Here is a 27,573-nt window from a genome sequence, read left to right on the forward strand (position 1 = left end):
CTAAACCAAGCACTTGCTACATCAGAGCACGTGGCTGTTCAGCCTGTGCCAGGTAATAACCTGTCAGGGAGGGTGTATGTGCTGCTTTTACTACTGGAAAAAAGCACCTATATGCATTCCCCTAAAGGATGATTTCATCACAGGATACACAGTCAAATTTCAGAATCCAAACTCAGGGGCAACACCTATAACTAATTCTGAGAATCACCAAGTATTCTTTGAGTGGAAAGAGGAGGCAGTGCAGCAGTACAGTTTTGCCTTAAAAAATGAATATACTACAGTGCTCAAATAAGGCTGAAGATCTTGCAAGCTGGTTAGGTAATAGAGGAACATTTCTGGTTTATAATGAGAAACAGGCCACCTGATTTCTTTTTCCTTATTGCAGTTCATTTACTTTTCCAAAATGCACTCAATTTCTCACTTCCACATGCTATTTAATCAAACAAAAATCACGCTTTATCTTAGAAAAGGATTATGTCAGTAAGTTTCAGTAAGTCCTTTCGGGAGCCTCCTGGTATTAACACCACATTCAATATTTTCATTAATCAGGACCAGGTAGTTCAAGCCATGTGGGATTTGAGGCACAGTATTTTCCTATCTCAGACTCTGACTGAGAAAGCAAAGCTTTCATTCCAAATAAAAAAGGAACAAATGGGCAGATCCTGAGCATAATACACTACAGAAAAACCTGCCTCTGAAGCACATCCATGCTACTGAACCATCACTCAAAATCTAAACAATTATATCAGGATCAAATACTAACTCCTAACAATCCTGCTTAAGGAAAGACATTCTGAAGCAGCGTGAAAACATTTTATCAGATAAGTCTATAAGTCTTAATGGCAGGAGAAAAACTTTGAAGTTGGTCGAAAATACTGAACTCACTTATCCCAGCAAGGAAATGGATATCAAGAAGTGTCCTACATGACTCAGCTTTTCACCTCTGTTTTTTATCCCAAGCAGATTTAATTCTTCAGATACAAGACCATCCACTACATTTCTATCAAAATACTTGCCCTTCCATTGACAAGCTCTGAGTGCAGTTGTGCATCAAAGTAAGTGGAAGCCTTTGCAAGTAACATAGTTTACAATAATTTACTGTCTTCATTTCCTCATTCCTTCTCCAAAATAAAAAGTATAGTGTCACACATCACATAATCTGTAAGAGGCTATAGAGGTTTTGCCACAGATGCAGATGGAGTTTGGAATAAAGTACCTTTATTTCCAGTTCACAATCCAAACCAAAGAAAGTTTTTTATACAAGCAAGCTATGGACATTCATAAAAAATTCCCTGCTCTGACTCCCTTCACTTTTTCCCCCGATATCAGTGGATATAAGTAACCCTAAATTGCAGCATTATGGCACTAGTATGAAAAAAATATGTATATAATTTATTTTTTAAATCAGTTCTTCTTGTCTCCTTCCTTATTCAAGTTTCACAGCATACATATGGGTATGAATAAGCAAGGGATTCTTCACCCGAACTTCAGGCACAGCAGCTTGAAAAACGTTGCAGATTAACATAAATGATAATACACGTACATAAGGCTGTCTTTCAAAGAGATTTGATAATTCATAAATGAAATGTTTACACAGATCAGGTCAAGCCAAAAGGTTTGTAATATAAGTATTTAGCTTATGTAAATCTGTTTATCACTGCTAAGGAACATGGGATGACTTCAAATGCTCACTATCTAATGTAGGCATTTAGAGCAACTTGCGTGAATTCTCATTCCAATTTTTAATTACTATGCAGTCTGTGAAGACAGAACTCCAGAGTCAGATTGCTCCTTTTTTTCTTTTATCAGAACAATTAACATTAATCACATATTACTTCCCAGGCACTGCTTTTCTACACATTCATTACTAAAATAATAAATTGAGTGAAGTTTAAGTAAAAGTACTAAAATAACTACAGGTAGAAATGCCTACTCTTCAACATATTTCTATCAATATTTCCTCAGCCAGTGTTCATCAGAAGCTAATGCAAGGCTTAATTTCTACTCACTATGTTTCAGGACATAATGTTTATATTATGTTGGGGTTTTTTCCAGATGTAATTTTCTTCTTAGAGTGTATACAGTTTTATTTGCATAACTTATCAAACGTTTTGTGAAACCATAAAATGAGGACAGGGATTTCATACCATTAAACAGACCTTGATGACAGGAAGGGATGACAATGAATTTGTTTTTACTTAAGATTAAAGTTTTTGACAAAGACTCAGAATTCATGTCTCTCTGCATTCCATCCTGGTTTTCCACCGACTAGACAATAAAGTAGCCATAACGTGGGGTTTTTTTCCCCCCTAAGGTTTCCAATCCATGGCTTTAATTTACATCTCAAAATCTTAAAATTAAATATCCACCCATCCACGTGGAGATCCAGACATTTAGTTTTCTGGATTTATTAAAATCTACTTATACTGATAACAGCATAGGGACATATGATTTGGCATGGTAAACACAGGTTTAACAGCCTAATTGCTAATGGATCATTTTGCTAATGCCTCTGCAGTAAAGTGCTTAACAGGAATTCCCACCACAAAGACACTTCATTGCTGGCTGAGAAGGAACAGGTAGGAAATACTGGGGTGATGTGGGAGGAGACTGCTCTTCAGGGACACAGGTGAGAAAAGATTTTTGCTTTGCTAAAATAAAGACTAAATGAGAAGTTTTCCGTGATAACCAGGTATTTTGAAAGAATATACATTTAACATCTGTGATCCAATAATAAACTGGGTCAAAACAAAAAACAAAAGGCATCAGCAGAGAGATACACATATTTTAAGTTCCTTATAGCACTTGAATATTTTCTTCAATTTCCTGTAAAAGGTTTGTTATTGTTTTCCCTAATCTTTTGTCCACATTTAATCACTGAACACGTACCTCCACCACACAGCAGATGTGTCATTAACTATTTCTGAAAAAAAGTGAAATAAAATCATCCAGCATGAGAAGACTATGGAATAAGTCAGCACTAGCAGATGGTGTTTATTTTATCACCACTTGTGTTAAAAATTGCCACCTATTTCATCAGTATCTTTAAGGTAGAAGCTTCATGCAAAAAGCGAAAAAACTATTTTTTTGTAAGCTGTCACAAAATTCCTTAAAATAACAATTCTTGTTCTCATGGCTTCCAGTTTTTAGGACATGGTGCATTACACAGGAGATGGGTTTGTACAAATCTGAGATGATCGAGTACTTTTCCAGCAGCAGCTCAGTCTTTCATCACACAACCTGTTTTGTTTTGTAAGCAAATTCCAAATGCTTTGTTTCAAATACTGGTGGTGTTAAGACAAATTCTGTGACATGGCTCCTAGTAGAGGCACCTGGCAGAACTGTCAGTTTGTTTTTTAACAGGAACCAATATGCAAGAGAGTTTTACTTCTCCCTCAGAATTTCCTAGGTTCTCATTATTTCATTTGATCACACACTTTTGGCTTTGTGGTTTATGTTCTCTGGTTGATTGTCTCTTAACAAAACAGCATGAACAAAGAGCAATTGCAAACCCTGGACTTGGCTACTTAAAGAAATCCCTGCTAAAATCCCATGATAACCCCAGGTTTTGCTCATGTAGTTTTGAAAGAATTTCCATTAGAATGTGAACCTAAAAAACATCCCAGAAATGCAAACTCATCTAATCCTCAGTAAGGTAAATCCCCAATGAAAGCAGTAAAGTGAACTGAATTACTCACCACTGTGATTTAAAGAGAATTATTATGAATGCTTTCCACAGTATCAATACACACCAGTTAAAAGCAATTTTCAACAAAGTAAAAGAACTTGTTTATATGTGAAGGCCACTGCACATCAGTCTACTGTGCTCACTGATAATTTCAGATATACCATAGAGATATCCTCCTCCTAAATCAGCTCCCCACACAGCTAGTTGTGTTTTGTCTCTGCATGTCATAGGCACAGGATAAAGTCCAATTAATTTTCTTCCCCCTGAAAAGGCTTAATTCCTCTCTTCATCAAATTCCAGTTCGATAGATAACATCCCAAAAATTACTTTAAGACCTTACTCTCACAAATCTGTGAGATACTTGTATGCCTGTTGCAACAACACAGCAAATACACAGCTTGACAACCAGAGTCACTCAAATATTTCTGGTATTTACAGCACTATACATAAATTCAGAGACTATGGACTCCACTACAATGCCTGGACTCCTACAGTCCCAATTTACTCGAGATCATCCTGCTGAGACAAACAGCAAAGACTCTTAAAGCACACTGCAAAGTGACCCAAGGGATAGGAAATGGTAGAACAAGGCTGCCTGGACAACCACTGTTAGTGCACTGCAATATATTTTAATTACCTGACTGAGTTCTTTTGCCTTCCCTATCAAGTCTTCTATTGCATTTAACATCCAGGTTGACTTGTACCCACTGTACCAGGAACTGACCCTTTTCCCTTGTCATTTAATAAGAAGAACAGGTCTCTCAGTGTCCTATTCAAATCATATTCCAAGCAGTACACCATTACATTGCTTTTTCTTTTATGTATTACTCAACATTATACTACCTGAACACTTTAAAAGCATTAATGATTTCAATAAATCTCTGAACTTTTGTTACATTATTTTACAGCTCGAAAAAGAAACCAAAGGTGGTCTTGTTCTTTTGTTTGTTTGATTTTGTTTTTCATTCCGAATGCTTAGTGGGAGACAGATCCAAGGTATTTTTTGTTTGTTTCTTTTGTTTGCTGTATTTTTTTTAATCTACTAGGAATTCTTCTCCCAGAAAAGTATTATTCAGAGAAGGTGAGATTCAGGGCTACTCCAAATAGTAGGTAGGGGAGATATTTTTTCTGTAGGACACTTCTATTCTTTTTTCCTTCAAGCTTCTGAACATGGATGTGACAACAATCCCTCTACCTGTATTTCTGAAGCACTGACCATTCTAATATCCATGTTCAGCACTTAACCTCCTTTTTTCCACAACCTCTTGGTCTGTACCAGCGGCATCTTCCTCCTCAGCAAGGCAAGAGCTGAGCAGAACACAAAATCAAACATTTCAATAGAACACAGCAAAGCAACCCATCCTCTAGAGGAGCACCCAGGATAACTGGGTGCCTTTTAAACGCAAAGTCTGAGGGCTCTACCCCTCGTGACACAGAGAGTCCTCTTCTGTTGACACAACACGCACAGGGAAAGATTTGCAACACTATTTGGATGCATTCTCAGTCATATGAGGCTTTAAACCAAGGTTAGTGCCATCTGTCTGGGTTTGGCAGCAAGCAGATTGATGTAAAAAATGCTATGGCACTGTTTAAAAGGAGCAGAGAGAAAGCTTGCTTTTGGTCAGTTCTCCTGCATTATTAACATAATAGATTTGGCTGATATCAATGCCAGTCAGCATATTCAGAATCTGGATCTATAATCTCACTGCACCTTTCTAAGCACACTTAGAGCATGCAGATTACTAGTAGCAAGCTTTTCTGTTGCTTGTCTCAAATTATTTTCTTTAATGCATGTTTACTGTTAAGCCAGAGGCAGGAATTAATACGACTAATATCTTTCAGTTGAGGTATAGTTATTAATGCATTTTCCCCCATTCTTCTTAATTTCTAGAGCTCTGAACAAGCACAGTACCAAAAGCTAAAAGCAATATATCAATCGAATTTGTTTGAATTGGGAAGGGTATCAGGTTGTCAGGGAAAATAACTAAACCAAAGAGAAACAATATTTGATGGAAAGCTTCAAAGCTTCAAGTCAGAGAAGATATTATTCACTTGGATGCAATTTGTTAGGCAAAACCTTCCTGTGCTCCTGGAAAATGCTCTCAAGTATTCTTCTTTGAGATTTAGTACAGCCTAGAGAATGTAACCCACTCATTTCACCTGTGCCAAAATCCCTGCTGCAACACCAATAACCACGATGCTTCAGAAATGCAGAGATATGTACAAAATCATTTCCACTCCTTATTAATTTCATCTTTATTACCAACCACCTACATACCACCTTGGGCGGTTTTTAGCACTATACATCAGCATTATGGAAATTTAATTGCTCTACCAAATGCTCTGGCTCCCACTCCTCTAAGAAGCATGGAAAGACAACACACAGTCCTTATCTCCAGACTGAAAACACGCTGAGCACTTGTGGGCTGCATTAACTATAGCACGGTCACAGACGTTCAGTACTTTCTAGAATTTCACTTAAGAAACTGTCCCAGTATTTGTTCAGACACTGAGATTCAAAGAATAATGCTAATCAGTAGTTTTTGCCAACAGTCAAGCAACTATTTTATTAGAAAATAAAGCTGGGGACGATGAGAAAACCTTAGTTTAGGTCTCATGTAAATATCAAGCAAGCACAATATTATTCCTGGTTAGGGCCCTGGTTTTGCAAAGCATTTACTTACGTGCTTAAATGAAAAACCCAAATGGAAAGGTATCTTTCAATTATGTGCTAGGTCACAGGTGCAATAGAAGAAAAGAATGAAATAACAAAATACATCTTTCATCTCATTAGGCAGTCAAATGCAAGGTAAAAATTGCAGTGTTGAGGACAAAAGACTTCTTAAAAATGGCCCTTGCTAATTTAGTAAGGGCACATGATGATACTATAGTTAGTATAAGTGCACATATCCAATGAATGAAAACCATTTTTTGAATTCAAGAAATGTCAAGATTAAGATGTCACTGAATCATCTTTGTACAAAAATCCCTTAAGATGTCTTTAGATCTATATTACTACAGCTTGGCAATTTTTCCTTCTGCAGGTTTTTTCCAAAGGAGTTTTGCTCTCAGGGAAACAAAAGGTATGCATGTGTGTGGGGAGTAGTGGCACATAAAAAAACCCTGACTATCAATGAGGTGATTCCCTATAAAGCCAAAACCACCAACGCAACTTCCTGATTGTTTTGCACATCCCCTAAGACACAAAACTTCAGTGACACATCAAGTGTGATGGTCTGAATCTGAAACCTCTTAGATCAAAAAAATTCAAAGCAAGACTGGAGATGAACAGAGTTATCACTACATTTTTCATTCCAAAGTCAGATTTAAGAATCTCTGAAGAAACACATATTACATGCAAGCATTTAATCAATGGAATACCACATACCTAATTGCCTTTGTGAAAATACTGCTGGATACAGGTACCATATTGTTTTTAAATTATGCCTGTGTGTACCCATATCCAGCATCTCTTACATGTCTCAGCTCTCCTTCTCTCCATGCAATGACATGAAGCAACATCAGCTCAGGGAAAACAGCTTCTTCAGTGAAGACTCCCAGCAAAAAACCCACCCCTAATGAGTTCAATCAAACCAGGAAAGTAATAGTCAACAGTGAAATAGAAATAAGGAGTAAAGAGAGATCAGGTTTATAAAATACCCAGAGGGAAACAACAAACAAAGAAAGAAATCCCACAACACATAATAAAGCAGAACATAAACAGAACGAGATTAATCACTGCACGACACACAAGTTCTAAACTAGGTTCTAAGTTTACAAGGAATAGAGTTTAAGCAAAATAAAAACCTTACGTATTAGAGAGTTCTTTGTCTCAGCCAGCTGCTGCCAGCTTGTCTGTCTGTCTTTCAATTTCTCAGAAAGGTGTGTGTGAAAATCTAAATGAAATAAAACAAATAACATTTTAGAGATGGTTCTCCTCCTTTTCTTCCATTCCATTCACCTTTGGTGCAATACAGCCAATAAAATGTTTCACCTCCTCCCACCCAATGCATTCCTCAATAACACAAAAATACATTTCTCATTGTTATCTAGAGATTGAGAATTCTTTTATCTTGGTATCAATGACACATCAAAAGGCATATTGAGTAGCAGTAGTTTGGTGCAATTTTGCTTTGCAGGAGGTCCATATACCCACTGTGGGCATCATTAACCACAAAAAGGATTGAGTGCCTAAAAATCTGTGTAATATGTATTAGAATTTAACCTGAAGGCCAGGAGATTTTCCATACATGCTACACCGTCCTAACTTATTTTCAGTGTACTATCCTTTACTCCTAGAGCCAACTATGTAACATTATATCATTGTAAGAAATATTTTTTGTTATCTAAAACCAAACTTTTAAAATACATTTGGAAAATGGTCACTTTCAGATGTAATAAATCACTTCTTAAATGTTTATTGCAGCAGCATGATGACTTTTACATTGACTAACAACATAATCAGGCTCATTCTGCTGCATCTCAGCTAGACAGGAACCAGGGAAACTCCACTGTTGCAAGGAGAATTCCTTTTATGTCTCATAAAAACTCTCCAGTTTTAGGAAGAGAGACTTTAATACACATAAAAAACCCCCAAAACACAAACCCATGCTTTAGTTTGGAATCATCTCTCTCTTTGACTAAAACCAACTAACTCAAACAATCCTGGATTTTGAAAACATGAAGTAACCAGGGAGTCCTCTCATGTTTGAAAAGCACAAAATCGACTGAAAATTATTATTGAATTTCATAATACTATTTGGAGAGTTTTCAGATGTAGTAAACAGGAAACATTTTTATTTATTTACATGATTTTCCTTGCACAAAACAGCAAGACAAGAAGCCTAATAATTAATGCATAATCACTCCAATACTTGTTGTTCACTAAGTCTTCATTCAGAAAGAATTTTACTTTGTACATCTCAGCTTCAAATCTTTCATAACTTTTATAATAATTTAATCTTGCACCCAAGGCCCACACAAATCAACAGTGAAAATGTGTTCTGTATACCACAGTCATTTATTACATGCAAAGAAAAAAAGGCAACACATTGACACTTACGGATATAAAAAGAGCTGACCAAAACAATAGAAAATAAACCACTTTGTATGCTAAAGATATAAGACAACACATGAGCTTCTAGGAGCACAAATATATTGCTACAACTGAAATAATGTGAAAGAATGACAACTTCCGAGTCTTACATCCCTAACTTTGGGGGAAAAAGGTATTTCAAGGGACAAGCTACAAACAATTAACACCAGACAGGGTTTACAAACCAGTTACATGGCTCCTTGCCACACAAGAAATTCAATTTTTAAGTGGTATGACTAAATACTTTTGATGGTACAGGCTTTTGATTTAAAAGCAAGGAAGGAAAATGAGATTTTCAGCAACATTTCACTTATCAAGATAGCGAAGTTATCTCATGCTCCACTATCTTATCAAGAAAGACAATTTAAAGAATAGGCAGATGAAGATATGTAAAGGGCAGAGCACAATGACTATCAGTACAAAACTGATAGAGAAAAAAATATTGCCCCTTTCTTTGTTTTGGTATTACCAGCAAGTTGATATTATTTTTATATTTTAAAAATAATTAATTTCAAGTAAACACATGCATAGGCAGGCATATATCAAAAGGGAGCTCATTTGTTTCACTAAGCTTTTTTTTCCCCCTTTTTTTTTTTATGTGAAAAGGGGACCAAATTCTTAAATAAAGCACAATTCTTCTGTGGTAGAATTAAATCAAACCACTTCAGTAGTTTGCAATTTTACAGTTTCTGTCTTATCACATCCTATAACATGCAAAGCTTTGAAATCTTTATTGTCTTTTTGTTTTAATACCAGTTTTGCTTTTACTTCTCTTTCAAGAGGAAAACCAGAATTAATCCATCAACGGCTCATCTATTGACATTTTATCACATTACCCTTTAAGCTTGTGTATGTTACTTCATCTGCTATTTTCTCTTTCACCTGCCTATGGCCACCTTGGGATATTTGACCCTTACTGAGGATACAGAGGAGGACAACATACTGCTCACATGAGCAAGCTGAGCCATCCCTTCTTTATGTGAAACTCCTAAAAACAATGGTTAAAACATAAATTTACAGGCTCTGTTTCTCCAATAATTAAAAAAAAAAAAAAAAAAAAGAAGTTTGTTACCCATGCCCACAGGAAAGAATATTTAAATGTTGAGACACTTTAAAATAGTGTCACCTGAAGGGAAGTCTCAGTGGGTATTCCCTTCCTTTCACACTCACAGGGAGTTAAACCTAATTGCATTTAGGGTTATCTCTAGCAGCTACACTTGGAATCAACCATCCTCAGGAGGACTATTGTTCTAACTAATCTAGTTATTAGGCTTTTATTCAGATTTAGTGCAGTCTTTTATAAAAAAATATCTCAAAGGGATAGTAATGGAATTTTCAATTATCAGGGAGGAAAGAACAGACTATGACCTACAATCTTTGGCCTTGCCAAAAATTAGGAAAGAAATCTTATGTAAGTAAATCTTTAGATCTTTAAGTTAATTTTAGTCCCTATCACACACCACAGTTATACCTGGAAAAGTTATACCTGTGTGAATTTCCTGTCCCCTCCTATACATTCCCCTAAAACACAACCCCCCAGTGCCCACAGATCCTTTTGGTCCCACAGTCACTGGCAGGGAGAAAGAAACCTCCTTTCTGTACTTGACTTTCAAAGATGAATGAGTAGCAGTTCTCAGCTTGCTGTCTCAAGCCCCAGTTTAAGTTAAAAATCAGTGCTGATACAGGTAATTTTAAATAACAGTACAAATACTAGCGACACATTTGAAAACTGAGAAAACAGCTACTGCAATCCCTGACCCCGTGTCCTGTGAAGCACACGAGGTTGGGACTAACTGCTCGCCTTTTGCATTGTTCAGCAAACTCATTTTCTTAATTCATGGTTCATCTTTTGAGCCAGCCTAGCACCTACTCACACCTGTCACCTACTCAGGAACCAGCATCAGCCCCACTTCTTCTGCCTCTCTTCCCCCATCCCCAGTTTTCTTCCTTTGGAATTTTTCCCTTCACAGTGCTGTCTGATTGGATGCTTCCAAACATGTACTATGAATTTTCCACCTTATTAGTTCACAGAAATTCTGGCATTTCACTGTTTAGCATCATTTCCCAGCAGACATCACTAAAAGCCTGACTACCAATCATAAAACATGTGTTCCACCCTTTAAGGTGATATCACATTGTTTATGGTTGGTTTGTCTGGGAGGTTTTTTTTGTACATATGAAAACTTCCTTGCATTTTATAAGACTTGCTTCCTCCACCCATAATTCTCATGCCTCTCTGTCAACATTCATCTGGAAAATAACTGTGGAACTTTAAATACAACCAGAGCTTAAATATCCTCCTAAGCTCTGTTCTCATTTCCCCCTCTTCTATTTATCAAAGTGGCATAACCCAATTTTTACTGGTAGTAAACAATACAAAGATGGTTTATTTTAGAAAGTAGCATTCAGAAGCATTGAAAAAAAGTCTTACAAATAAATCCTCTGAATTTCTCAAGCTGCTTCCTCTCCCTCCCAATATTTGCACAAAAACATCCAGTAACAAACACTTGTTCCATTCCCATCAGAGCTATGTGGCTGAGCCTTGTCCCAGCTGTCTGATTTCCTCTCTCCTGAGCCCTTTCTGTGAGCAGAAGCTGCTCCTCTGTTAGTACCTCAGTATATTTTCATTGCTATTCACTCACCATTTATTGATGATCATTATATTTTCTGATGAATAGGACAAAACCCATAAAAACTGACAGAACACTCAGTACCAGGCAGGTCAATGCTTCACTTGATCCCCAGATAACCTTTTTTGTTATTATGGTTTTCCATTATATTCTACCATAATACTTCAGACCACGCCTAGTGGACAGATCTAAAAATGTGGTACCTCTTAACCTCTACACACATCATTTCCAGAGGTAAACTATGATTGTGAAAAACTTATGAAAAAAATAGTTAGTAACACAAAAGTTATGCACAAAAGTATGGGAATACAAACTGTTCTGCAACACAAAGGCCACACAACTTTTCTTGTATTGTCTTGACAGAATTACTTTCTGCTCTATTACTCTATTATATTCTATTGCAGATTTTCTATCAAATGTTTTGTTGATCTTTTACAAAAGTTGTGTTCATTTTTCTCTCCTCTGAAGTACATTCAACAAGTCAATTAAACTTAAAAAGCTTTACCTGCATAGTATAGTGGCAGCTCTCAAGCAGAATTATTCTCCAATACAAGAACACCCACAAGACATATTTAAGTGTATACTTCCACAAAATATCTTAACACCAAATATTCATGCAAGAATCACAAACACTACAAAGAAAAAACGCTCTAATACAGTTCAACTACATCTAAAAGAGTCTTATAGTTTAGTGAACTCAATGGTAATTACATCATTTTCCCTCTCCTCAGCCTACCAAAGGTAAAGTTACAAAAAATGGGAGTCTGAAGAATTTTCTCCTCAATTTAAGACTTCCTAAATATTACCAAACATGACCAGCAACAGATCTGGAGCTGGATTTTCCAAGTGCACTGTCCATGCCTTTTATACAGGATAAAGTAAGCAATTAGCTACATTAGAGACAACAGCACAGGACTCAAAATGAGAAATACTTATATTTTGTGTTTTCATTTCCTATGGACTAGTAAAAGCATTAGGATGTACTTGTACCATAAGAATCTCAGGGACATCCATAATTCAGATCAGCACTTAGCAGAGTGCATAGATGTGTCTGCTTCTTTGTGTACAAGTCTGCTACATTTAAGAACTCCAAGTGAACTGAAACTAAATTTCAAGTGGATTTCTGTAAGTCAAATGAAATGGTTTTTACTATTCTTATTTCCACAAAGAATTAAATATAGGCCCTATTAAGTCCAAATGATTATGTGTACATAGGAGTGTCAGTCAACCTCACAATAACCACTTCAAGATCATGCCACTACAACATCACTGGGAATTTGGATGAATCTTCTCAAATACCCCTGAACAGCCAAGCCCTAACATCTCAAATATTCAAAACTGCCTCCTAATTCAACATGGTCATTGACTCACATAAAAAGAAAAAAAACTCCAACTGAAACTTAGCAACGTTTTTTGTTCTTCCTCGTGCTGTTCCCTTCTGGTTTGGTTTTGCTTTGCCTTTTGAAATAAGGGTCAATGTAACAACTATTACTTCACACTGTTAGGAATGGTTTAGTATCCCCACACAGACCAATGACTCAGCCACAAGGCATTATCTTCGTAATTTATAAAATCCTAAGTCACAATTCTCATGGGAATAACTTACTAAAAATTAAGGAAAGCTTCAGTCTCAAGCAGAAACTAAAGGTTCTCTACAGTTGCTTTCTCTAATACCATTTTCATGCAAGTCTTTCTCATAAGTACCACTTAGGTCAGGCTCTGACCAATGACTACATTTTAGATCAAAACCGTGACACCTGAAAAGACCAGTAACCCTTTTACAAAGTGATTTTTCAAATCTAGGTATTTAAAAAATAAAATAAATCTCCAAACCTGGTATCATTACAGAAACATGGTGACAAAATTCAGATTAATCAAGCTTTACAACAAAAGTGGTCAGGTACAAAGCTTAAAATATAGAGAAGATTACATGCATTGTACTACCACCAATCAACACTTCAATTAAAGCACCCACTGCTGTTTCTCATCACTTTTGGCAGCCCACAAAACTACATAAATAAAAACTTTGTAGAGAAGGTTAAAAAGAGTTTAGATTCTAAAAGTAATTCCTTAAGAAGAATTTGTCTCCTTACTGTGGGATAAATATTTTTCAGTTTGAAAGGATAAAGAAAGGATAAGTCAACCAGAAAAAGTTATCTGCCCATACTAATTTCCTGCTTCTTTTGTAAAACAAGGGGATAAACTCAAATTAACTGCTCTTGATAAGATTCTCCTTGTTTTAATTTATCAGCTAATGTCAGCAGAATGGAGCACTGTGACAGCTTGAAAGGGATTCATAAAACAAAGGAAAGAAGGTTTTCCACTTCAAGCCCACAATTCTAAATCATAATAATCACATGTTGGGTGTTGTGTCACCCTGCCCCTCCTCCAAAACAAACAAACAAAAAAAAGCAGACCACCAAAAAATTATTTATTCTGTCCAAAAAACAGTATAAAAAGGTATGTGGACAAAAAAGGTAAGAAAGACCAAAGTGCTCCCGTTAGTGACATATTGGGCGTTTTTTTCCAACAACCTGAATGTTCCACAGGTGCTACAACATCCTGTCTGCCACTAACACTGCAGCTCATTTAAAAATCAAGCAAGTCCCTAAAAATACAAAGGAAGTGATTGAGATCAGTGTTCTAGCAATAGTAACACCTCACAAAACAAAACAAAGAAGCTCTTGAAGTAATAACTTCAGCACCTGTCTTCCTCATTATACAGTTATGTTCTTTGCTGCTAAGAATTATTGTTTGCTTTCAAATTGTTATGGCAAGTTAATTAATTGATGAGCGTCAACCACCTTTAGACCCACTTTTCCTTACTGATCTCTCTTGTCTTTCTACATCAAGTTCCATTAGTGGGGGGAAAAAAAAAAATCAAATTACAGTTTTCAAGTAATTTAGTTGGTAAAACTAATTTGTCACCTGTGCCTGTAAACAATTTTGAAGAACTAAGAACTGACACACAATTCACAAGAAGGCAAGCAGACAACCTTAGTGCTTCAGTGTGGTTTTTATTGGGGAGAAAAGACAGGAAGGACAAGATTTCAATCTCAAATTTTATCAACTATCTGTTCAGCCTGTAAAATGAAATCACCTGTAGCTTTGAAACAAAACTATTCTCAGTACTTTTTGATAAAGAAGGTAAATACAACCAGTAGCAAGTCACATCAAGGATATTTTATCACTTCTCCAGCCTAGGGAAAAGTCTAATGCTAGAATATATGAAGGTAATACTTGATAATATCCTCTTTAACTCCACGAGCTTGTCTCTCAAATTTTCTGAAAGTTTTATTCTATGGCTCTGGTTGGATATTTCTTCCCTCAGTTTCTCAAGTCTGGCTCTGAATCAGTGCCAATTGTTAGTATTTCCAAAGTCCAGAGACAAGCAGTCCAACAGCTATGCTGAATGCTTCTGAAGTAGATTTTGCTCATTCTGGATCTACCATTTGCTAGTTTGATGTTGGATAGTTCCCACACAGGTAAAAAAGCAGTGAACAATCATTCCTTATTCACATTCTTTATGTCATTCACAACTGGAGACTCCAATTATCTTACTGGTTGTTTCATACCACAGAATATTAAACTATTAAATTAATTTTTCACAAGGAAACTATGCCATCCTTGAGTAACCCATCTCACTGGCTCTTACCTTTTGCAGTTCTATTATATCACTCTTTGAAAGAATGAGAATTCAACACATTGGTAAATGTATGGAATTTCCACACATTTATACAGTGGCACTGACAATATTTTCTGGTTTTTTTTCTTTAAATAAACTTTCTACTGATTCCTTTTGTCGTAAGAGAAGAGTTGTTTGCATTATTGTAATATCCTATGGATAGCCTTTCACAGGACCGCCCACTGTTGCACTAACATAACTTTCCTGAACAGTAATAGATAATCCAGAGCCCATCGTATTTCCTCAACATGACCTGCTGTTTTCTTTCCCACCCATTCACATACTGAGATTCTTCAGGAAATTTTTAGTCCCTTTGTCTTCACTACACGCAGAAAACACTCATTTCAGTATGTTTCTGTTTTTCCAGCTCATTTAAAAAAAACCCACCAAGATTAAGTTTGTCCCATGAACAGAACAACAAAGCACAGCAGGAGGCTGTAACACACTCAAAACCCCCCAGATAAATTCAGCTCTGTGATGTAACAACACATGTTTACCTCACACATCACGGCAGGCTTATAACAACTCCACTCATCTGTTCCCTGATGGAATTGAGCCATAAGGACTCTGCACAAAGCAAGCAGGTCACAGATGAGACAGAAGAATTGCCTGGACAGCACAGACACACACAAACACCTCCCAGGGCTGTGCTGTGCACAGTCAGAGACAGCATTACACACACTGACTCAAAAGGGATAATGGTTTGGAGCAAATCAACATAACTACTTTCTACATGTACCAGAAGGATATTTATGATGTGACAAACACTGTAATATATTCTATCTAAGCTGCAAATACCAAGTCAGGCGGTGATTGACCCACTTTCCTGTTCATTTTAAGCATATTTTTAGTTGTTCCTGGTTGATTTATGTTTTCATTAAAACCTGAGGGATATGTCCTTTTGAAGTGTGCTGGATTGGGACATATGATGCTTTCCAAAGAATGCACAGGCATTTTTCCCAAATGTTCCCTCTCCAAGTCAGGTGTCAGGTAGGAGCTCAACTCAAGAGCAAATAAGCATCATTTGTTTACCTCTATCTTATCTTTCCTTCACAGGAATTTAAATGCAAATGTAAAAATAGAACAAACACCAACACGTGCATCAACAGGCAGTGCAGTCTAATGGCTACAATCAACACAGACCACTGTGCTCTGCTCACTGCCACAGCACTCTGCAGTCAATGCCACCAGTGTTCCATAACTTCCCTTTGCAATTGAATTTATAAAGAAGTGCTTTGAAAATCATCCCAGTATTTACATAGGAGTGATGTAATTAATTCCCAGAATTTTGTGGAATGATATACAACATTTTATGTCAACAATTAAGCAGATTATATTGGTTTGAAATAGAACAGACAACCTACCTAAGGAAAGAGCCCTCTGAGTGCCTCCAATCGTGCAGAAGACTCATTAGAAGGGTTTTCTTTTTGGAGAATAATGAGCTTAATTTGCAGTAAGTGGAATCTAATTATTCTCAGACCAGAAATGTAAGGTCAGGGAAAGCAGTCCACTGTTGTCAGTTCTTTCTCTAGTATCAAAATGGACCAAAACCCCTCAAAATTTATGTATGGACTCCAAAAGTTCAGAGAAATCTGTAGATTAATTTTTTTTGTTTGTTTGTTTTGCCCCTTCTCTACCACTGAATTAAGTTACAACATTAGATTTCTCTGTAATAAACAAGCACAAAATATTGCATAATGACCTAGCTTCAAATAAAGCCTCAATTACAGTAATGATCTTGATAATTATATCAGGACAGTCTAGGTACCCCTACAGCTTTCTATTTTTCAAATTTAAAGAGAGTTATGTGCGTGATGACAGCTCAGTGTGCTCATAAGACTATACTTACTTTATCCTGTCTGCTCTCACATGCTCCAGAAATTCAGTTTTAAGCTGCAGTTTTCAAGTATTTTGTCAATCACAGTTTATCAAATGCATTCTGCTAAGGCAGCTGTCAGGACAAGATTCAGCAGTGACAAGCTGTCTCAGCTCCTGTTCATTCTACCCTTTAGTCACCAACTCTTATTTTTATCTCTGAGGAGGAGAAATACTTTGGCTAGAAAAGGCTCTACCTGTTCACTAAACAGGCAGTTGAGTCACTGTGTTGGCAAAGCTCCTGATCAACAGAACGAGGAGCACCAATAAATTCTCAGCAGCCCATTTTATGCCTGCTTTTCCCTTATCATAAGTGTTATTCTGAAAACACTACTGGTACTCTGCACACAGAGGTGATTGAGTACAAAGACACCGTGCAGGTTGTCAATTTATCCTCAAAGAGCTTCCAGTGGATAGATAAAAGCCATCTAAACCATAGCACAAGACCATAGCAAAAGAGGTTTCTATTACACAGAAACCTCCAAACTCCCCCCCAAAACATTCCATAGAAAAGATCTGCCCTCTGTTACCCACGTGCAAAATGATGACATCATTCATGGCCATTTGTGTACATAGTGAAATATCAATGCACACTGAAGTATTTTCTTATAAATCCTGGCAATTAAAAACTTCATGGTCTCTTACTCTCTATAATTGATATTTCATAAAGGCTAAAACTGAGATGATGCCTTTTAGTATTAACTGTGTTGACTATATTACCTAAAAGGATGTTCGTTTATAATGACAAATCACGACTGGGGAAAAAAAGGATAAATCAGATTTTCTCCTCCTCCGCAAACATTATCATGGAAATGCCATATGCATAACACAGTTCACAGACAGTTTATCTCCAAATATTTTAGATTATCAAAATGGTGCCTTTTGATCCTATACATGGTCTATTGTGGGATGAAGGAGGGTGTTTGAAAAGTAGATCCAGTGTTAATCTACATCAAACCCTTCTGCTTTAAAGAAGACAGAATGAAGAAAGTTTCAGTTTTCATTAAAGAGGAAGCAAGAAAAAGGCCAAATAGTGACTTGAACTTCAGAAGTGTTAAATTATATTTGAAACAGGCTGACATTTGAAAATTTTCGATTGTTGTCCATCTTTTAAGTGGCCATCATCATCCATAAATGCCATATAAAAAGCAATAAAGCAATAAATGGGTCAGAGTCATCTCAAGACTTAGAGAAAAATTATTAGGATATGAACAGGATATGAACACTGCCTTAACACTGCATCTCACTGCCAACCCTAGAATGAGAGGAGGTAGAAACAGAGCTAGAGGCAGGAGCAGGGGTGCAGGAGGAATCAGGGGCAGGCTCACAGCACACAAACACATCAATAAGCAGCGGGGGAATCGCTGCCCTGACGTTGTTTCGCAGCACTGTGGACTGGTTTTGTGACACACCAAACTGAAATCAGAAGTACCCAAAGGGCTCCTGCAATGTACCAACACTCCCCAATTCCCTCCTAGGGCAGCTGTTTTTGTGTTATGGTTCTTAAGGTCCCACATAAAGGGAACCGTAAAGCAAATGAGAGAATTTAAGTTTCACTTATACCCTATATCTTCAAATAGTTTGCATAAAAATATTGGAATAGGTGAGCAAGGGCTTTTTGCTATTTTAAAAGGAATCTCTTCTACCTATTAAATGATGGACTTCATTGTATCACATAACTGCATTAAAAACTTGGGTATCTGTGACAATAGTGCAGATAATGTTCAGAGTTCATAAAAACGTTATTTCCATATATATTATAAGCCTAAAAATTTTTTTTTTTATTACAAATGCACAAAAGACCTTAGATGTAAAAAAATCTCAGTCCCAAGTTTAGATGTCCATATAAAAACTGCACCTCATGTTCACAGCTAGTTTCCCTGGTGAAAAACTGCTAAAAGAAGAACCACATCAGTAGTTTCTGCCTGTTCATTGCACACTCCATGCTGGCATAAAATGGAGCAACAAACTACAAAATATTCAGCAAAATATGGAGGAAGAGACTTGAAAAGACAGCCAAGAAGGTGAGAAAACAAAAACACAACATAAATGGTTACAACTCTGTTAGGGAAAAAAAAAACCAGGAGAACTCAAAAGCTGCAAGAATCAGAAAGGACTGTCCTGAAGAAATATGTTCAGGTTGTAAATAGGTGCAGCTAAGCATTTTATCCCTCCAAGGCAAATAAACTGAACACTTCACACATCTTTTCAGATTAAGGATTAAATATCATGCAAACACTAAGGCTCCATCTAGAATGAGGCATGGGAGGGGGCTGGCCCTGTACACAGGTTGTATTTCCAGTCCTTGCACTCCTGGCATGGCACTCTCTGTGCAAGCTTCTACCTTCTTTCTGTGCTGGGCACAAATCCTGAACACGTCCCTGCTGCTCAGTGGATCCCAAGAGTGCATTTGGATGGCAAGCATCCTTCATGCCTAAAACGTTACATGCAAGTCCTAGTTTGCCAGCTAATGTAGAAACATGACAAGAGATAAGAATGTAATAAAAAGAAATTTCCACGTCAGAATTTTTTTTTAGACTTTCTTTTTTTAGGAAACCATTGGACCAAGATATACCAGTCTGTAAAAATTATTTTCTGTTTGAATGGATGTAATATCTTCCTAATAAGAGAAGAAGACACAAAGGCAAGAGAAGACAAATTGAGTGAGTGAACAGGTGACTACAGTCAGAGTTCAACAGAGGACAGACTGTGCCTCAGCCCAGCAGTAACCCCTCAGTGGTCACCACTTTTACCACAACACCTCTGATGCAGCTACCTAGGGACTGAGTGGTCATTAATCTGGGATATTAAATATTTCACCAGTCATCTGTGGCTATGAGCTGTATTCAATCATCTGGGAGTAAAGGCATGTATTAGAAATCAGAATTTGAAAACAAATCTTTACTGTATGCAATTATGTTTATTACTCACAAAACCCAAAACAGCTGCTGACCCTGTTCCAACACAGAGAAACTTTGAGCTGTAAACCCAGCACTGTTCTGAAGGAGGGAACAAACAGAGCTTTGTAATTATGTTTTATAGAGGAAGTTTCAAAATGCACAAACTCACATCTGGACGTAAGAATTCTACCAAGTAGTGTATCATGACACAATTCCTGATGAAGCAACCAAGGGAACACTGACATTTTAGCCAACCCTTCCCAGCTGAAAGGCTTTTTTTAGAATCACTTGCTTTTATTATTTCACTGCAAGCATTTACAACTACTTAAGTTTCCACACATCAAATCCTATTTTTCAGTCATGACAGACCCTAGATATCCTCTGGCACACAGAGACCATCAGGAAAATCACACCTCTAACAGTGCTTCACAGCAGGGACAACTGCAAGGTGGAACACATCACTTCTGAAAGGTGCAAGTGAGCAATGGCCCAGCTGAAGTAGCCTTTTCACAAACAATATGTCAAAGTTTATCATCTTTGCTTTTACCATCTGACACTGACAAAACCCTTTTAAACTGTTATTTACTGGTCAACATCTCTTGCATGCATTACAAAACCCCCATATGGGCAGGACCTTCTTCTTCTAAGTCACTTAGACCATGCCCAAATTCTTTACAGTGAAGCCAAACCTTCTATTCTCTGCAGTCAGTGGAGAGAAATAAGCACTCCAGAGATGCGTCAGGAGGAGGTCTTCTCCATGAAACCTAAATGAGTGAACTTATGGCAGAATAGTCTTCCTCTGGAAAGCACCCAAAAGCATCTACCCCTCTCTAGTGACTCAAAGACAAAATCAAGCACTTTAGTTGCAAAGTTGTTTCATTGAGCACAATGTAGGCACAAAATTGTGTGGATTAAACCTGTGCTTTGGACACGTCGCTCTTTTAATTCTCAGAAGAGAGTGCAAAAACAACCTTGCTAAAAAAACCCAAAACGTTCTTGCATGACTGCGTAATACAAACTGATACAGCAAGGGAAAATGCTAAATTCAAATGTCACTAAGCATGAAGAACCTTTGGCTGTGTTAAGGTACGAGTAGTTCAGCCCAGGCAACACTTCACTCTGGAGAGAACTCGAGGCCTGTGACTGAACATATTCTAGAGCCACTTGCTCTACTTTTCACCAAATTCCTGTTGCATTGTTCCTGGATTCTCAATGTCCAAGCAGTCCACTCACTGCACAGGTATTCAGATTCCGCAACACATCACTAGTGTGACGTAAGCAGTGTATAAAGGGCAAAAAAATTTTAAAGCCATACCTGAAAATCATACCTAATACCTTCAAATGAAGAACTGGAGTCTTCTTGATATTAAATAACAGACTGACTTTTTGAGTAATTGCTTCAACTTATACACAGGATTTGCCCCATATCCCATCACAAACAGAATATACTGACAGAACACCTACAACAATTCCAGAGGATGTCCAACAGTAACTAACAGAACAATCCTGTGCTAGATTACTTATGTGTATGTACTGATTCAATGCAGCATTACATGTTATCATATCAGTTCTATTTATTTGACTTTATATAGACTCCTCAATTCTATTTCAAGGTATGTACAGCAAGTTTTTTTAAATTTTTGCAGACTTTAATTGTGGATTTTTCCAGAACATCTATGGTGTTCCACGAGTCTTCATTTAAAACTATGAGATTAATGGATCCAAATGGGGAAGTTCAGGACAGTAACTATACTGCATATAGCAAATACAGTATGTAAATATTGCCACAGTTTCACATTAAATTAGGGTAAAAAGGAAAACTATATCATCAGAACTATGATACATTGAACTAATTTATCTTCAAATACTAGAAATAGTAAATTTTCTGCTCATTTCCAGTTTTCTAGGAAACCTCTTAATACAAAACATGTTAATGCATATTGTTAATGTTAATATATATGTTAATGTTAATGTACTAGTTAATGCATTTTTATACTACACCGTTCTTTGCTGTTCCTCATGATTAATAAACATTATGTATATTATGTTTATTCCATTTTAAATTTTAACTATCTTGGCTTTCAGAAAAAGAAAGAAAACATTCTCATTGAATGTCCAAATGGTGCAAGTGAGGAATGGTAAACTAGTGTTGTTACAAACTCTTCTTGTTTGGTTCATCTAAGACAGTTAGATATAGAAACTCAATAGGATTAAAAAGAATATTTAGGACTGGTTATTCAGATGTACCTGCCAGAGCTGTTTAATCAAGATGGAGAACATCTGTCCTACAGAAGAAGCACTCTTCCGTTCTATAAAGATCTTTATAATTTAAGAAGCCTGAATATTCTTGAATTGCACGAACTAAAGATGATTCTCACGTTACTGTGAATCAGTTAATTTCTTGTTCTACCTTTCATCATCAAAAAACTGTATCTAAACCATCCTTTGCCCCTCTTCCCCTTCTCCCAATTCTAATTTGTTCCAGTTACATACATAAACCAAAAGCTGTGAGAGAACTGTGTCACCAGCCCTGGCAGCAACACACTTTACTATTGTTCTTCTGCATGAGGTTTATTCATCTCTCACATGCCCACAATGCTACTTTAGAACTGGGCTGTAAACCAAAATAAATTATCTGTTGTCATATCATTCAACTCAGTAAGCATTTTTTACATCCCACTTTTCCTCACTAATTCTCCTATATAGGCCCAAACCCTTACAAACCTAATAATTTATACTTTTTTCCCCTTCATGTTTTTGCATCAGACCACAAATTTCTTCAGTCAGATGTAGACGTCAACTCTGAAGACAGCAAAGTAAGGCCATGCCAGTGGGAAATTACAAGTTATCAACTCCCCAGTTCTATTAACAGTCTGGAGGAATTTTAGTTCTCCAAAAAGTGAATAATTTCTCTTACTTTGCTTCTTTTGCAAGCAGAGGTTTTTTTTTTTCCTACAGTTGAGAGCATGTTCTTCTCTAATACCAATACCATCTAACAAATCTATGCAATGTTGACTCTTCCATAGATCTAATATTTAATTGCTTTACCACATCCCTGACCTCACTATTTCGGGGAACAGAAATACAGCAAGAAAGGACAAACTGAGGTGATTGGGTAAATGAGTTTCACAAATCATTAACACTATGAAGAGCAAGGATTCAGTGCGTTACTTCAGCTTCATAGGATATAATTACATGTTTTGATTAGCAGATATATTTTCCCAGCCTCAGGTGTCAACAAGGGTTCAAGTGTATAACATGTATAAATGGGTGCTAATTTTACTAGTCATGAAAATGTGTTTCGCTAATTACATTTATATCCTCTCAGCCCATTTTCATCCGATATTGCTTCCCTCTAGTACATCTTCCTGTTTATTTCCTTACAGTGACATTTGAGCTCTTCCAAATGACACCATAATTCTAAAATTCAGTAGGCACAATAAGTTGGTTCCCCACCGAATACCTGTTGCAGGCATGAAAAAAATAACAAGACAAAGGCCTGTATACAACCTTGTGGTCCTTTCTGTTTAGGATGTTATCATCTGGGACCACAATCTTAGTGCAAAAGTGGTGCTTTTCTTTCACCCAGTTGATTCTTGCTAGATGTGTAAGAATTTCTGACTCTTGACACTAAAAAATAAGGGAGCAAGCCTGTTTAAAGAGAGTGAAGCCCTTTTCCCTGTCCTGCAGTTTCCTGACAGTCCTACATGTTTTGTTAACAGAATTGAGATGAGGGTTGACAACTGACAGAACCTCTTTTCACACAACTAGCTCTAGAATGGGCTGGGTTGGAAGGGACTCAAAGATCATCTGCTTCCATGCCCTAGTCAAAACCATTATGGAAAATGTTTAAGGTTTTGGATGAACATATGCCATAAAACTATTAACCGCAAGTTGCCAGATATTGGAATACCTAAATAAGAACATGTTTCTACAACTCAGAATGCAAAACAAGAGAACCAAAGGGTTTCCAACAGTGAGTACAGCAGCATGAGGGAAGTAAGCACCAATGTAACCAAAGTCTTACTCTCTAGGTTCTTTATTCTATATATAAATATGAGGGAACTCCTTAAAAAGAACATTTAAGAAGCAACTTTTTAGAATGACACTAGTATTTCCAAACTAATGCTAAGATCTTTTATGTACATCATATAATTAACTGGTTAATATCAAGTCACAATTCACTGGAGAACATTACTGAATTTTAGCAAACAGCTACAGACCTCAACAGCTCAGTCCTTGAGCTCACAGTGTGGCCTCAGGCACAGTTGTTGACATGGTTGAGACAAAACAACAATAGGACAAGAACAGAGAATTCCACAGAGTGGCTTAAGGGGTTGCATGAATGCATGTGATAAAATATGGACTTAATCCACTCAGGTCTGCTCTTGCCACTAATACTTCAAGACTCTCACTAATTATTATAAACATGACTAACACAAAAGAATCATTAAAGAGGAAATCACATGGAAATTACCAACATATTCAGACTGTGTTAAGTTAGTACAGAGGAGTGCTGGTATAGAGACTGGACTGATAAACTTACACATGGATTGATATACTTCTATAATAATTACCAGCAACTAAAAGACTTCAAAAAACATATTAAGAACTTAATGCAAGACTTCCATAGTGAACAGATTTTAAAAGAAGCCTAACCATGCTGCCAAAACAAAGAATAGGTGATTTACACTTTCCTCATACATATTCTGAAAGAGTATGTACAGGGTCAATATTGTTATTTTGATAAGACCTGATGACAATTTATGCTTATTCAGTACATCACAAAAATAATGTCTCAAAGCCTAACCGGAACTCCACAGGTACCTGAGCACCATGATGAGTATTTTTAAATAATACAGTGCCAATACCCTTACAAAAAAAGATAAATAAGGATTAAAACCTTCAGCTTGTAATGGGTACAGTATGGCAGGTAACTGAGTCTTGCAACACTCCACTGAAGCTGAATGCAAGGCTTATTACAAAATGTAAGGTTTACAAAACAGCAAGTAAACGTGTATAAAATACAACCTTAAAACTACTGTCGTATGGCTGGCACAACAGACCAAGTGTGATCTCTTTTTTTCACTTCTCTCCTTTGCATGAGTTATAGGATGTGTCTTCAGAATTACCCAGCTGGGTGGAAAAATGCAATTGAAGTAATGATATTTATGATGAGAGGCTTCTTTTCTTTTGCAGCACTCTAAAGGCTGCGGATAGCTTTGCCTTCCTTTTAATACTTCAGATTTGAAAAATGGGAGCAATAAAGACGTAAATTCAAAGATATTGTATGCATGTTCATTTTAATGGAGTCATCAGCACTATTTAGTTAACAATGCACAAAACCTGTTCTTTCATATGGCCTTGCTAAAGGTTTCAAGCATAAGCAGCCTCATTTCAGAGAATGGGAATACTCACACCCAAGGTAAGTGCACGTTTAAGTGTTTTAATCACAGGGGGATTAAATGTGCACGTTCTGCACTTGGCTAAAAAAAAAAAAGAAAAAATATTATGGGTTTTCTTTCTTTCCATTAAAGTTATTTTTACTAGATATGAGAGCTTTTTAGCAAGTTCAAACAAAAGCACTGTGGATAGCACAGCATTTCACCTGTGCACAGTATTTCACATGTGCAAAGAATGTTTAAAAATTAGTTTTTCAGGGGTTTAATTGTATATACATCCAATCAAGTCAGCTGCCATAACAGAACAATTGCTATATTCATGCTGTGTGTTATGAACTCTAATTGTTAGGAACCCTTTTCATTTCAATCTTGACAGCATCTACATTAATTTTTTTTAAGGATTTCTTCGTGGGTTTTTCATGCTAATTCTGTTAATAACAGAATAAGGTTATACATTGTACTTTTATTCCTGATCATTAGAAATGTAAAGCACAACATGGAGCCACAAACTGTAAGGGAGGGAAAAAACCCCTTAAGTATAAGGGGGGGAGGGGGGGTGAAAGAAGCAAAGTTGTGCTAAAGTGGGATGAATTATTAACACAGATTTTGCTTTTATCTTCAAAAAGGCACTGTATCACAATTAAAATGAAATTTGTGTACAATTTTTCTTTTTAAATCCCTGTGTTAAAGAATATTTGGGCATCACAGATATCTTCACATCAGGAATATCAAAAGTTGAGCCTACAGCTTTCAATAAAATACTTTGGAAAACAACAAAAAAAGAACCTCTAACCAATTAGTGATCCTCTTAGAACACTCAGAGAGGACGAAGAATCCCAAAGGAACACGAAGCAATATCTGCCTTTGCAAAGGGAGGGTTAGGGGAGGAAAAAGAAATTAATAGACCTGTCGGCTTAACTCTGATATCAAATGACATGGAACCAATTGCTAAACATGAATCTTGTGAAGATAAGAAATGGAGATAAGGAACAGTCAACATAGATTTGTTACAAGTGAATTAAGAACCAATTCATATTTGTTTCTTTAGCTAAAAGGGATGTGGCACCCTTGGAAAGGATTTTAGCACAGTGTACCAGATGATATGTTTTATAGCAATTTAATCTTCACCATAAAAAGACAATGGAAAGATGCTTGGCCCAAAGGAGGACTAACAAGTCACTCCTGAAAGATACTGTAGAGTATTTCCATCCTTCTGAACTACCAACTTGAGAACTGATTATCCTAAGAAACAGTGGTATGCAGATTTTATTTTATAGGGTTTTTTTTAAACTGTCAGTAAGTCCTTCAGAAACCACCCAGTAAATCAACAAGTGAACATCTGACCTAACTCAAAGAAAGGGAATAACACCCAGGTGTATGTTTCAATCATACAAATGGCAAATGTACATTACATTTAAAAATACTCCATCGATACGGCATGATGATATAAATATTATTTATGACAGTTCTTACAGGAGAGATTTCCAAGCGAAAAGCAGGAAAAACATCACTCAGAAAAACATGAAATAAAATGAGATTTGCTAAGGAAGCCATAGAAGGAAAGCAATCCCTGCTCCTCTACACCTCTCAAAATTATTTTGAGGTGACAGGAGAACAGATGATGTGACATGCTTTTTTAAACCATTTGCAAACACACCAAGTGAAGAGGAATGCATCCTTCCATCCTATACAGCATCATTCCAGGAATATCAGTTGGAAAAACTTCCCTCCACATCTGTAAGTACACTTTAGAGAACAGTATTGTGGATCTTTTATTTCATATTATGCTACTTGTCACAAATTGTTGTGAGTCCTTGTTGTGATGGTAAAACAGGGACTTGGGCCTGGATGAGAAATTCCAGGAACTAAACTGGGAGGAGTGGAATGGAAGTCACACACTGACATTCCACATGTATGACCTTCTCTGTTTTCTCAGGAAGCGATGAAGGGACTGACTGAAAAGTCAGTCAGTTTTTAATACAGATGAGCAGTCATTGCAAGCCCTGTTATGCCAAGCCTGGGCTTTAAACACTCAGTGGTGTTTGCCACGTGTCCCAACTAACCTGGCTCTCCAGTAACATCCTCTGGACATCCCAAAACCTGCCAGTCTCCACTCACACGTCAGCACTGTGCAAATAATGCTCTCTGATTTCAGAACACATACATGTGCCCAGAAAAATCAGGCACTTGATTACCCTTATCTTTTGCCTATAGAAGCCTCATTTGGAGAGCTGCTTTCAAAGACACTTCTCTGAAGGATGAGAACCCCATTTCTTTATTACACTGAAACCACCACTG

General features: G+C 36.8%; 1 protein-coding gene across 13 annotated transcripts in view; it reads right to left on the reverse strand.

The window, feature by feature from the left end:
- The window catches only part of TENM2 (teneurin transmembrane protein 2), a 625,985-nt gene that overhangs the window by 285,012 nt on the left and 313,400 nt on the right, over positions 1 to 27,573 (reverse strand). For 8 of the 13 annotated variants that reach the window (XM_027643085.1, XM_027643084.1, XM_027643083.1 and 5 more), the window contains one exon: positions 7,501 to 7,584. The exons of the other annotated variants lie outside the window; for them this stretch is intronic. In XM_027643085.1, the coding sequence (XP_027498886.1) occupies positions 7,501 to 7,584 (84 nt within the window). The remainder of the gene's footprint in view (positions 1 to 7,500; positions 7,585 to 27,573) is intronic. 13 annotated transcript variants of the gene reach the window in all.

The sequence above is a fragment of the Corapipo altera genome, unplaced genomic scaffold, assembly GCF_003945725.1.
Source record: "Corapipo altera isolate COAL_440 unplaced genomic scaffold, ASM394572v1 75, whole genome shotgun sequence".
NCBI lineage: Eukaryota > Metazoa > Chordata > Aves > Passeriformes > Pipridae > Corapipo > Corapipo altera.